At 41.0% G+C, this 14,134-nt stretch overlaps 2 protein-coding genes across 2 annotated transcripts in view; both read right to left on the reverse strand.

Moving 5' to 3' along the window:
* UPK1B (uroplakin 1B) overlaps nt 1–6,885 on the reverse strand; it is a 49,043-nt gene extending 42,158 nt beyond the window's left edge. Inside the window, exon 1 of the mRNA XM_042459098.1 lies at nt 6,870–6,885. The gene's annotated coding sequence lies outside the window, so the exon portion shown is untranslated. The remainder of the gene's footprint in view (nt 1–6,869) is intronic.
* A 646-nt stretch (nt 6,886–7,531) lies between these two features.
* Nucleotides 7,532–13,867, reverse strand: TEX55 (testis expressed 55). The gene is made up of 3 exons (XM_042456294.1): nt 13,374–13,867; nt 11,542–11,604; nt 7,532–10,083 (listed from the first exon to the last, which is right to left on the reverse strand). The coding sequence occupies exons 1-3, from the start codon at nt 13,752–13,754 to the stop codon at nt 10,006–10,008; spliced, it is 522 nt and encodes a 173-aa protein (XP_042312228.1). The 5' UTR covers nt 13,755–13,867; the 3' UTR covers nt 7,532–10,005.
* Between the last annotated feature and the right edge of the window lie 267 nt (nt 13,868–14,134).

A 14,134-nucleotide genomic window follows, 5' to 3' on the forward strand; every position in this document is an offset into this window, starting at 1 on the left:
GCTGGGAGCACCTTTTGCCTGCACTATCTATTTCACTAGCTATGCTTGTCCTTAGAATAAAGGGATCTAAGAATCTGTAGTGCTGGTGCATCACCTCTCAGCCTGACTAACTACAATACAGATTATGCTGCCATTATCATCATCAGGATTCATGTAAAGTAGTTCTGCATACGTTCTGTAGGCTAACAGTTTGGGGGCTAAATTAAAGATATTTATGCTAATCGGTTTGGTAGTAGGTAGACACAGCAACAAAAAATCTACTCCTTTTCCATTAGTTTTGCTGCTGTGCTGTTGAAATTCAGACTAGTACAGTGGTAAATCATTCTTAAAAACAAACACTTGCGGAAGAATGGTCTTTACATACCTTATTTTAAAGCAGAAATACACCCCCACCCTTACATACAGACACATCTGCTATACTATCACATTTTGCTAGTGGAGCAACTATGGAAGGTTTGGAGCGACCATGTAGCTCCTCTACCTCCAAAGTTTTAGACTTAGGATACTTGAGGGAATACTTTCTTCCATATATTGCTTCCTGTTGTTTGAAATTTCAGGATCAAAACAAAATAAAAACAAACAGTTGGGAGTCCCTTCATTGTTAGAGTGATGGTCACCGCTGGACTGTCTTCTTCTGACAATGGTCCCCATATTCCTGTGCTTCTAAATCAGGGTGTCACCCAGTGCAGGATCAGGGGTGTCTCTGGGGGTGCAAGGGGTACAGACCACACCAAGCGACACCCTAATGGGAAGGGTGACACCAATGCCCCCCAAACATCTGCCTTTTGGCAGAAATAGGCTGTGGAGTTCACCTGCTTCCTTTTAAAACACTGGAGCTCAGAGGAAGAGATGGTGTGAATATGGCAATGTGCAGTGGGAGGAGAAAAGTGAGGCCTTAGCCTTTTATTGAAAAAAATTATAAATTATTTTTACAGTATTTTTAAAAAAATCTTTTAAAATATCACATCTTACCAAATGTTCACTTTAATATATGAAACTGTAAATAATAATAATAATAATAATAATAATAATAATATTCGGCTTAATCTCAGGGAATCCAAGCGGATTACAACAGTAAAAATCATACAGTTAAAAAGAGCTGCATTAAAATTCCAAGATCCCCAATCCTCCCCCAAAACATAGAAACATGATCAAACTCTAAAAAAGGATTAAACCAAAGAAAGTAAAAGCATTAATATACATTCAATAAAATGAGATCAAAAATTCCAGGCGGAGACCGGGGTAGAGTAAAAATGAGGATGGAGAATATGGGAGAAAGGGAGAGAGAAGGGGATGCAGGTCAGCGGGGGTGTTCTAGTCTGGAAAGGCCTGCTGGAAGAGATTCATCTTACAGTAAATACATTTAGGTTGTGTGTATGATATTATAATTTAAAGGTATGATTTTAATTTTGCTAATTGTTTATGTCACACTTATTGCCATGACATTCAGTGGCATACAATAGTCAGAATGTATGAGTAACATTAGTACAAAAAACAAAATAAAAACACCTTTTCCTAAGGATTCTGCATGGTATGGGAGGAGGTCAGTGCGTGTGTGTGACACCATGAGTTACTGCACTGGGTGACACCAACTCTAGTGATGACACGAGGAGACTGGTTTTTTTAATTCAAGCCATCAGGAACTTTTTCTTCAGCCAAATCTTTTACGATCCAGGTAGTGTTTTACAGCTGTCTCCTCTATAGTTAATCTGTCCCTGTTGTAATATTTTAATGTCATGGCTGTGACTTTATTACTGTTTTCTTCTTAATTGCAGCCATTATGAGAACAATGGCTGAAAGGTTACATATTGCCAGAAAGTGAATAAATAAATAAATCTATTAATCTGTAAAATGCCAAAAGCCTTGGTCATTTTTTCAGCAGACCTGGATCTGTTAAAAGGTGGCCTCCTTTGCCTCTGGTGTCATTCAGCTGTACTAGTGAGAAGAGTATTGTGCCTGAATTGGTTGTAAGGGTTCAGAGCTCAGAAATAGTACTTTTTTGGAATACAATTCCCAGAATCCCCTAGGTGCAATGATCAAACTGGTTGGGGGATTCTAAAAGTTGTCCTTCAAAAAATAAAGTTTTGGAATTCTTCAAAGAATCTATGTTGAAGACTAAGCTGAAGGGGCAAAGCAAGATCTTATTTTGAATCCTTGAGAATGACTTAAGAGGGTCAACTCACCACAATTCAGGAGCTGTCTACACAGGATGGGTGGTATCTCTAGACTTGGGTGAATTATAAACCCTTAGTGCTGCAAGGTACCATAAGAGTCATCATATCCACCCCCACACAACTGCAGGAATTCAGAGCCAAAGCATTCCAGTGAGATGGGCATGTAATCTCTGTGTAAAAAATTCCAAAGTTGGTCTTAATGTCTAGTCAGAATAGCTTTTCTTCTAATCTGAACCCATTGGTCTGGGTCCTGTTCTCTGTAGCAGCAGAAAACAAGCTCATTCCCCTTTCCATATGACAACCTTTCCGATATTTAGATATATTTGGAAATATTTAGAGACTGATATCACCTCTCAGTCTTCTCTTCTTTGGGCTAAACAAACCATATCTGTTCATCATAGGGCTTCACCTACTCTTCACCATCCTCTAGACATGTACCAGCTTGTCAATCTTCTCTTAAACTGTGGCACCCAGAACCAGACACAGTTCTCTAGGTGAGATCTTACTGAAGTAAGCCAGAGTAATGTCCTGATAACATGCATTGATCTGGACTTTAGAGCTATGTTGACACTTAGGCGGGGTACAAACCGCCGCTTTGCGGCGCTCCCCCGCCGCCATTTGCTCCGCGCAGGAGCCGCAGCAGCCAAACCGCGCGACTCCCGCGTGGAGCAAAAAAGAAGCTCCATTTTGGAGCTTCTTTCTGTGGCGCCTCTATGACGTCGCGAGGCGCCGCAGGCGCATTCGCGACGTCATAGGCGCCGCGACACGTCTGGACGCTATGCGTCCAGTACGTAAAGATGGCGGTGCCCATGTGGAAGGGGCACCGCCATCTTGTACGTACTGTATATGTACTAGGGTTAGGGGGGTGCGGAAGCACCGCCCCTTCCTAACCCTAGTACGTATACAGTACGTACTATATGGCGGTGTGTATCCCGCCTTAGAAAGGCAACAGGTATTCTTTCCCCTGCAATGTCACATGATTCGTGTTTTGCTTGTGGTTTACTAATACCCTTGGATCTTTTTCACATGTACTGCTGTCAAGCCAGCTGTCACCCATCCTGTATTTGTACACTCAGTTTTCCTCCATAATGCAGTACCTTACATTCACCTTTCAGGAAATTAAATTGGCTCAGCTCCTCAACCTGCTAAGATCACCTTTCAATCTTGATTTTATCTATAGAGGTATTATTACCTACTGTCCCAAATTCAAAAAGCATGCCATCTGTTCCTTCATATAAGTAACTTACAAGCTTTTGAGCAAAGCCAGACTCAGCACAGAACATTTTTGATACCTCAGATGCCACGTCTCTCCAGGATGATGAGAAGCAAGCAAGGAGAGGGAGAGAGTACCAAAAAACAAAAACACCTATTCATTAAAGAATGAACATGATCAGTGGACACAGAAAGCTTCCTCTTTGGTAAATGGAAAACTCAAGGAAATCTAAATGGAATGGATCACATTGGCATACTCCATATCGTAATATTCTACTGCAGGTCCCTTTTGTCAGAATGAGTTTCTACTGAAGAAAGAAAAGGGATAGTTTGATAGCAGGAGACAGAAAGTGAAGAAATCAAACTATAATAAAAACCGTGAAGTCAAAGGCTTTCATGGCCGGCATCCATATTCACCAATAGTCTTGTCTTGGGATATATATTGAGTTAAAGTTTTTGGACTAGATTATGTGGGGATCATGTTATGCTTTAACTCATTTGGAGATGATGGCAACTGAGAACAAACCATTGGCAGCTGGTGGTCTGCCCGTCAGTTGGATGGTGAACCTACTGGTTTTGGAAGAGTTGTCCAAGGTGCTGAACTTATTTTGGGGATAGTATTCAGCACTTCATAGGGGGCGTTCCCACTTGGCAGATAAAACGGATTATATTGGCACAATTCTGATTTAGATTATGTTCTGGGAATAATTCGAATTTTTTCCATCGTTTCCATTACCAAAAGGGGCAAATTACCCCGATTCATTTAGACCCTGTTTTCGTTCCCATTTATTTTAAATCGCTTTATTTTAAAGCGGATTAACTTTCTCCCCATTCCCATTTGTGTCCACAAGCTGTCAATCAAGCGCCTAAGTTTCAGACGTCACAAGTCTAGGGTTTTTATTTTTTATTTTTAGGGCAGCCAATGAAAATTGGCTGCATCCAAGGCTCTTCTGTTGTGTCTCCCCAGACTAGAAGGAGGCTTGGCAAATCGGATCGAGGAGAAGGCAGCGGGCTTCATTATTGGGGAGAGAATCTTTGGGGAAGAGAGAAGATAAGGCTCGATCCCCCCCCCTCAGATCCCTGGGCATCCAGGCTCTCCATTCCCTAAAATCACTTTGCTTCCCCCATTGCTGTCTGGGGGGCGATCAAGCAGGGATGTCCTGCAATGCCCATCCCATAGTTCCTCTGGAAGGAGTCTCCTTTTCCCAAAATCCCTTTGCCTCCCCCATTGCTCCCTGGGCTGTCTGGGGGCTGATCAAGCAGGGATGTACTGCAAAGCCCATCTGCTGCTCAGGCGCTCAGGCAGAGGTGAAAAAATAAAAAATAAAATTGTGTTCAATGGCTCTCCTCACACATCCGTCTATGAATGAGGAGCAGAGGGGAGGTTGCAATCCACCGGGGGAAAGGCTATGCAAATGGAAGAAAGAAAATGGTGCTGGCGATGCAGAAAGAGAACAAAGAGGATGACATCCTCAGGCCAGCCCCTTGAGCGCTGCTCCTCCCATCTCCAGGTTCCCGCATCAGACACCCTTTCGTTCCCATTCAGATACTGCGAATCATACCCCGCTTTCAAAAATAATCCGCGTTATAGCCTCCTATTTTTTAAACCGATTTATAGGCATCTAATTCGAATTATACGATATAATTCGATTTTGAATCGAATAGCAGTGGAAACGATTCCGGGGCATTGAGGAACTAATTCGGGCATCAGTGGGAACGACACCTCTTAATTCGCTTCATGATCCGCTTTATAGGCAAGTGGGAACGCCCCCATACAGTATTTTTAAGGTTCTAAAACAAATAATCCGTTTTAATATTGTAATTGTGTTTAGATTGTAAGTCGCTTTGAGTGCCAATTTTGGAGAAAAAGCAGGGTAATGATGATGATGATGTTGATGATGATGATGATAGTAAATACCCAGAGTAGATTCACCACATGACTGAAGTGCAAGCCATGAATAAACAGATGCACCAACGGGATCCATTCCAGATTCTTGGGCCTGGAAAGACCAAGACCATTTTCCTTCCAAGTCGCTCAGAGAAAAAAAAATCTGAAAATAGCTAGAGGAATTACAGGTCTGCAAACTTGGCTGCAAAAAAATATTAACACTGAATTGGGAAGGCTTGCCTCTCAACTGAGAAACAGAAATAAATAAAGGCATTTTTTAGTATTTTATTCATGTATCTGGCACCTTTTTCAAACTGAGACCCACTATTCTTGTGACAAATGTTCTGGGGGACCTCACCCCATCTTCATAAGGGTCATCAATGAATGCTCTTTTAGCCACACACACATACAAAGGTCAAGATGGAAGGCACTCAGATACAGGGCAAAGAAAAGCATTATATGATATGATATGATAAAAACACAAACTTTACTAAGCAAATAACTTTAAAATCACTGGAACTTTCTTAGGCATACCTCCACAACCTCTCTGGTCTCAGAACGGGAAAGAGCAGAAAGGCCATCCGTAGTTTTGCAACTGACAGTAACACCCCATCTTATCATGCAAAGTATGTTATTCAATTTGCAGTTTTTAGAATGCTGTTTAAACAACAGATACCATTTTTAAGGCATCTTAATTGAAATCTCAATAGTTCCCCTTAAAACCAATAATAATTTAGGTTTTCTTTAAGGTAAGAATTGCATAAGGATAACAAGGCCAAAACTGGTCTTACAAAATTGCTAAAACTTAAGAGAGATAATATATGTGAGGCACTTTCAACATCAGAAATATACACGCAGCATTTTTATTCAGAAACTTGAGCCAGCTTAGTCTCTGAGCATCTAAGAAAGCAATAAAGAATGAATACATTCATTCAAATACTTCACCTTTGTCAGATTCAAAAGCTATGAAGTAACCCTGTATTTTGGACTTAGTTGAACTGACAGTGGGTACAGGTGGGTGTTAAACGAAAGGTTTCCCTATGGCTAGCAAGCTTTTGAACATAGGTGACCTTGTTAACTGTCACATTATTTACCTTAGAGCCTTATTGCTATTTAAAGTTCCCTTAGCAAGAAGATTGTGACCTCTTGCTGCCACCTCCTGGTTTCATATTGGAAATGCTAGACGTTACATTTTGTTTGGGGGGGGAAATACTGTCTTCACCACTTTTACAAAACAAATGTTATTGTATCTTTTTACCAAACAAAATATAACTCCCTGTTCTAACCAACCACATCTTCTTCCAGAATATTCAATATGCATGGATTTCTGTTCCTCTGCTTCCAAGAGTGAGCAATTCATGCCTAATAGGAACACTAGGTACTCATTGGGTAGTATGGTCTTTTCGTTACACATTTCACTGTTCTCCCACCCCAAGAGTTTTTTGTACTTCTCCACACCTGTCAGTTTCACCAAGCAGGTAAAACCTCTCTTGTGCTCAGGTGGTACTACTTTGGATACACAAGGACAGGCATTTCAGCACATGAATTTACTATACAATGATTTTTAAGTGTAAATGCACACACAGCGACCCTACCTACAGCTGCCAGATAGTACTGTATTCAGCAGCAATAGTATCCAAATGAACCAACTGCCACCTTAGTCTCCCATCTGGTGAAGGTAAAGTGGGCTCTGGGGTTTGGTTCCAGGAACCACCATAGATAATACCAAAATCCGTGGACACTCAAGCCCCATTAATTACAATGGCATAGTAAAATGGTGTCCCTTACATAAAATCAAGGCTTGCTTTGTGGAATTTATATTTTTAAAAATACTTTCAAGCCGTGGATGTTTGAATCTGTGGATAAAGCATCTGTGGATATGAAGGGCCGGCTGCAGCAGGATTCTTATCGCATCCAAATATTGAGAAAGAAGAATGGCATCCAAGGTTTGAGATGCCTCTATTACCTATTGCAACCGAGAATCTCTTCTGATATCTAGTGCATAAAGAAACAATGGCCTGTTGCAGACTGCCAAAATAAAGCTGCTTCGGGTCTCTTTGGAGGCATGCTATTTAAATGATGCATGGGTCCTAAGAGTCCAGAGGTTGCGCCAAAGCCACACTCCATTCCTAAGCACTGGAGCGCCGATTTGGTGCAGCTTCCAGATTCTTAGGATGCATGCATCACTTAAATAGCATGCCTCCAAAGAGACCCGAAGCAGCTTTATTTTGGCAGTCTGTAACAGGCCAATGTTGTGCTGTCCATTTACCCTCAAAAAATTTGTAGTGGGTAAGAACCCACTTCTGCTGCACAGTGGGGGGTATGGATGCAAGGGGCAAGAAAACCTATCACTCCTGTATTTCTCATTGCAACTGGGATTTAAAGGTGCATCAATATTTTCCAGGTTTGAGCTTATCATTAGCCATAAGTAGAATGTGAAGTTTTGAATATAGGAATCCTACAAAACAAGAAGTGCCTGATGTTGCAAAACTGAAATAAAAGCCTACTGGCCCCATGCAGATTTTCATATTTGCGTAATAAAACAGAGCAGAAATACTGTAGCAAAATTAATTTATTCAGTAGAATCAGCACCTTTATAGGCACATGATCAGTAGCTGTAAAAAACAACAACAGCTGAGCACTGCTTATGATATCGGAACTATTCTTAATTCCCATTTATTTTATTTTTTAAAAAACCAAACCACCATGTATTTTTATCTTTTTGGAGACATGGGAACCCACCCCCTTTTTAAAACCACCAATTAAAAAAATTCTCTAGACCATGAGCAGAAGGAATAAACTGAATTACCTGGAATTTAACTGAATTCCATGGGACTTCAATTGGAGCTAACATGGGAATTCAAATTAGGAAGATGAGTGGGGCAGAATGAATCCTTGTTATTTCCGATCAGTGAAATATCAAGATTCCCTTTGTGTGTATTTTACTATCCAACAGGACTGTGAGAGGAACACATAAGGGTTTTTTGAGGGAGGCGCACAAATGCTGTGCCCTGCTCTACACTGAGAGATTAGAAATAGATCCTGGGAAGCGGGTGGACACAAATGATGTCAGAAGAGAGTGTGATGCTTAAACTGGTGACAGCCCACTGCCTGACATCATCCAGCCAGCCAATCTCAGGGTCAGTCCAGCCCCTAAGTAGTTTCCTGCCTCTATTAAAAAACTTTTATCAGTAGCATTCTGGCTGTTCTTAATGAACTTCAGAATTGTACCTCAGGTCTAGAAATCATAAACAACTACTTAAACAAAACTGGTTTCCTGATGTCCAGAAACATATTTCTCATTCCGAGTCAAATTATAGAAAATAAATAAATAAATAAATAAATAGTCCTCATCTTCTGTCTCCACATCTTCAAATCGGGGGAAATATATTCCAAATTAGGCTGATCAATCCATACTCACAACTGCAAGTAACTATCTGTTGTAAGTTCCACTTTTTTCAGCAACTTGTGCCAAAGAATGCTCCTCGGTGTCTACAAGTTGCCTCTAGGGTTGAGGCAGATTTTTATTTTGGGGCTGCTAACATTAAAGTGAGTTTTATATATGTAGCTTAATTTGAAGATTCAAAAATTGAATCAGAAAATGGTTCTGCCAAGAAGCAGATATTTAAATACTCTAGCTCTTAGACTTTAACTGAAAGTTAATCGAAATCCATTTTAACTTAAGGCTTCATGTTACAAGTATTGCTAAGTGACCACATACCGTACAATTCCTAGCCCACTTAAACTATGAGCCTGCCATTTTAAGTCAGTATAGTGCCACTGGTCTAAATCCAATCTTGTGCCACTGTTTCTTTTGTGGAGTACATCCACTGAAATGAACGGGGCTTTTTGTTACAGCTAACCTGGCCCAGATTTCATTGATTTCAGAGGGGCTACCTAGGTAAGACCAATACAGTATTTGATTTAGTGACTGAAAAGCCCCATGCGTTTCAGTTGGTCTGCCCAGGTAGAACTGATGTTAGATTTAGCTAATTAACATAAATATAACCAAATAACTAAAAATCCAGGTACTTTTACTTGACTGACATTTGGATCAAGGTAAATGTTAGGAAGCTATATTACTTCTCTGTTTGGAGATTTGCATATTGATCCCCAGACCATTTAGCAACACATGCAAGTGAGTCAATTTGTCGTTCATAAAATATTCATAAAAAGCCAGTCAGTTGCTGGGGCATTCTATTTCAGTCTGCAAATGATAGGTAACACATTTGAATGCTCCTCCATGTAAAATAACAACCATGCTCACATACAACGTTCTAGAGTACTTTTTCCTGAAATCTAGGCTTTTTATATGCAAGGAGGGATGACTGTTCTGTGTGGAATCATTCACTTCATGAAATCACAATTGTACTCTGAATTTGGTCTGTCCATTAAGAATGGCACTACCCAGTTATTCTAGATGTGAAGAGCAGCTATTACAGCCCATAGGCAAGAAGCCATTTTAGGGTTACTGCCATAGTACTAGATGGATAACATATGGATACTGCAGAGCCTCAGTGGCTATGAGCTTCCTGAAATGCATGTGACTATCTGTGCTCCAATATAATTATGTGTTTTCTATCCTCCTAGACAATTCAACACACCACCCAGAGTGCAGGAAATCAGTTATCGCTAACACTGTACACATCTATAGTTTGCATAGATAGAGCACAAATGAGGGCAGTGCTTGGATGTGCTGCAGCAATGAGTGTCCAAGGTTTCCTTGAGCTTTCAGTGGTCTGTCATCTCCTTTGGCATTGCTTCTTCCTCTGCTTCAACCTGTTTCCTAGCTTCTATCATATTCTGAACCTGGAAGCAGCAAAAAAACAAAAACAAAACAAAACCAATGAAAAAGGAATCTTGAAACACTGGATGACTCCATGGAAGCTACTGCAACCAACTGAAGACAGTTTGGGAATGAGGTCAATCTTTGCACACATTAGCCTCTTACTGCACATTAACTGATCATTTTTATATGCAATTAAGAGTGCAGGCTTTTGTTCTTATGTAAAGGACAAGTTCTGGAGAAACCAGAGGAGAAATGCAGGGGGCCAAGTTTAAGTTCTCCCTTTCCTCTTGGCTGCAATCTGGTTAAAACTTATTCCTTCATAACTCCAAGAGCTGCATTAGGGGAGCTAGCTATGAATGTGAAGGTAGCACAACTGGCTTGGTTCCTCCCATGGAACTTTAGCCAGAAGGTACCTACAGGGTTCCATCCAAACAATGACCAGCCCTAGATTTTCTTCATTTCAGTAAGCATGCAGTATCATGTGCCTTCTGGTTATGCCCCGGTATATACAGTGAGTCCTTGGTATCCCTGGGAGATCCATTCCAGATTCCCCCACAGATACCAAAATACATGGTTGCTCAAGTCCCACTGTCCTCAATGGTGGTGCAGCCACCATTGGGGACAATGGGACTATACCGCCTCACCTCAACCCCCCCCCCCACTTGCCTTGCCATGGCAGGCAGCTGTCCCCTCCTCCTCTGTCTCCTTCCTCCTTCTCTTATCTCCTGTCACCACTATTCCTTTTTTTCTTCCTTCTCTTACTCCTCGATGCCACCTCGCTGCCTCTTCCCCTGCTACTGTCACCCTTCCTCCTTCTCTTCCCCCTGCCACTGCTCTTCCTCCTCTTCTTCCCTCCTCCTCCTCCTTTGCCGCCTCTGTCTCCACTCTTCCTCCTCCTCCTCCTCTTCCTCCCACCTCTTCCTCCTTCTCTTCCCCCAACTGCCACATCTTCCTCCTTTTCCTCTACTCCTTCCTTTCTTCTCTTCCCACCTCCTCCTCTTCCTTCCTTCCTCCTCCTCTGCTGCCCCCCCCCCAGGTCCTGCTGTCCGCGGATGCTGATAGCTGTAGATGGCAAGTCCGTGGATATGGAGGGCAGACTGCAACCGCCATAGGAAAGCACATGTATGTGCAAGTTGAAAGAGGTGCAAGTCCTTCTTCCCTACACTTCCTGCTAATTATAAATGGCAATTGTCAGTGCTTTAAAATAAAGACTCTCACATTTCTCCTTCTTTTCTTCCCTACATGTGTCTGTCTGCACATGTGCACAGACACGTATCCATACTATAACAATTGTCATCAGCTAGGGTTATTACTTCCCTGAGGACAGTCTAAGTATTGACATGACTCTCCTTTGCACTGAGTATTCTTCTTCTGGAACTATAGTATGAAAAACATGTGTCTCAAGCTCTAGTGCTCTTTTTATTTTTTCTGGAAAAAAAAAAACATTCTTTGCATCCTGGCAAGACCACATACTGTACCTGTTTCAACATAAACTCAAGTGGGTTTTCAGGCTTCTCATACACCAGGTTTTCAGTGATCTCCTAGGAAAGACAGAAGTGATTATATTTCTCTCCTGAAAGCTAATAATGAAATGATAAAGAAGTATATTGCCACAGGCAAGGATGGCTTGGCTTGCAAGACGACAAAGGCATCATTTATAAAGATATATATGTTTACACACTGAGACATGGTGCTTCATTTGACCCTTCTTGAAATACATCCAGCACATAGAAAAATTCACTTTTAAGTTAAGGTGGCTTTTAACTCCTATCATTTTAAATTTTAATATATTTACGCCTGACCCTGATTTAAATAACTGAAAGCTGCAAGTTAAAATGCATCTGACAATACATTCAAGGCTTAGCTACATTACGTTTCCTTCTTTCAGTTAGTCCCAAAGGTGCTACAAGATCTCTCTACATACATTAGACTTCAGTTATTTATATTTCTTCCAGCCGCAAGGGTCCTTACAGTGGCTTAGCTACAGCCTTATAAATAAACAAAATCAAAACAAGAACAAAAACAAACAATTAAAACAAATCAGAAATAATAACAAAAGCAACAGCCAGTGCACCCACACTGCAAAAACAAAACAATAAATGAATAATACTGTATACACTCATGAATAAGTCTAGAAATTTTAGTAAAAAAATTGACCCCAAAAACCTGAGTCAACTTATCCATGGATCAATGTAAGTACTGTACTTTAACTCTTATTTTTAAAAAGGAGCTATCCACTGGTGATAGGCAAGAGTGTAATCTGTCCTGGAAGCACTGACTCACCTCTAGTGTCTCATCCATCTAGCATTTAGTGTGAGCACAGTTATGCCGGCTGAAATTTTGTAAGTTCTTTAGTATTGTTTTCCTTTGCTTCAGCCTTTAGATTCTTCCATACATGCCCCTAAGTTTTAGCCTTGATATATCAACAGATCATATCAAAATCTATAATTTTGGCCCCCAAACCTGCCTTCGACTTGTACACGAGGTCGACTTATACACAATAAATTTAAACACACACGCACAAGTACACAATGTGTAAGTCCGTTTTGATTACTTTGTAGACTTCATAATCCATGATTTACAAAGAATGGAGCAAGCATTAAGTTTACATACTCTACCCTATTTGAATTTGGCGCTTTGTTCTTTGCTTGTACACTCATCTCTCATCATCATCATCATCATCATCATCATCATCATCATCATCATCATTATTATTATCCCACTCTTCAGCCAAAAGGCTATCAGAGCAGCTTACAGTTTGCTAATTAGACATCTGCTGGGGTTTGGAGCACAGGAACCCCGTGAATGTGGAAAAACCGCAAATAACAAAAACACAATGTTTTTATCTGAGAGAACACCTCCTTAGGAATCTCTAGGTCCTGCAGTGCAACTCTGTGGTCAACATCTGCCAGATACTGACCACAGAATTGCGCTGGAGGACCTACAAATGCCTAGTGGAGTGTTCTCTCTAGGAATCTCTAGATCCTTCAGTGCAACTTTTGCTTAAAGTTGGCCACAGAGTTGTGCTGGAGGATCTAGATATTCCTACAAAGAACATATTAATAAAATACATGAATAATCAAATCTGCAAAAGTAAAAGCCGCAAATGTGGAGGGACAAGTGTATTAAGCATGATTCTCCATTACATCTAAAAAAGTTAGTTAAACTCAGTTAGTTAAACCCAATCAAAGTGACAAAGCCAAAATCAACAAATACGTTTGTATATATTTCCGAGAAGCCTGTATCTCATCTTCCACATGACAGCAATGGGGGAAAGTGTCATTCAAGACAGGGGAGAAAGACAATTCACCTGAAATATCTGCAGAATGTTATGTTTCTCCATGTAATGAAGAGAAACCTCAAAGGGATCTTGATACACCACAGGCATGGGCTCATCTAGAAATTCCTCCTCTGTGGTTCTAGTTGATGGAGCAGCCTGTTGTTCTACCTCTTGCTGCGTGACTTCCTGCTGCGCAACTTCCTGCTGTGTGACTTCCTGCTGTGTGACCTCCTGATGTTCCACTTCCTGATGTTCCACTACCTGATGTCCACTATAGTGGGGCTGTGCAACAGTTTCCACTGATCTGACTAAACTACGTGGTAACTCAATTTTATTATGAGCAATCAAACTTCCAAGAGTTTCCAGAGGTGAGTGAGGAGGAGAAGATGTAGATTCTGTTGCCTCGTCCATGGCCAACACCAATTGAAAGAATTGAGATTCAGGCTCAGAGGAATCAGATGTGAATTCTGGCAGTTCGGAATGCTGCTGCCCCTCAGTATCAGGAATATTTTCAGGCTGTAACTTCAATACAAACAAAGAAGATAGGAGGAGGTAAGAAGCAGACATATGAATGCATTCTTCTGATATCTGGTAGAACTTAACTACTTCCAATGCTGTTGGTAATTATAAGGTGAGAGGAGAGGCATAGTCCAGGATCTTCATTCTTGCCTGGTCCTTAGAACTTTTCTCATATACCTGCCCAGATGCACAGCTACCAAACACTGTCAAATACTCTTCTGGAAGAGGATAAAATCCAACATGCATGAATACACATATCCTTTTGACAATTG

Source organism: Sceloporus undulatus, chromosome 3, assembly GCF_019175285.1.
Source record: "Sceloporus undulatus isolate JIND9_A2432 ecotype Alabama chromosome 3, SceUnd_v1.1, whole genome shotgun sequence".
NCBI classification, from domain to species: domain Eukaryota; kingdom Metazoa; phylum Chordata; class Lepidosauria; order Squamata; family Phrynosomatidae; genus Sceloporus; species Sceloporus undulatus.

What these genes read in the sequence shown, in the direction of transcription:
- TEX55 (XM_042456294.1), bottom strand. Translation starts at nt 13,754, where the DNA reads ATGGACGAGGCAACAGAATCTACATCTTCTCCTCCTCACTCACCTCTG. An exon ending in ACATTCTGCAGATATTTCAG is followed by an intron (nt 11,605 to 13,373) that starts GTGAATTGTCTT and finishes TGTCTTTCCTAG; the next exon opens with GAGATCACTGAAAACCTGGT. An exon ending in TTGAGTTTATGTTGAAACAG is followed by an intron (nt 10,084 to 11,541) that starts GTACAGTATGTG and finishes TGCTGCTTCCAG; the next exon opens with GTTCAGAATATGATAGAAGC.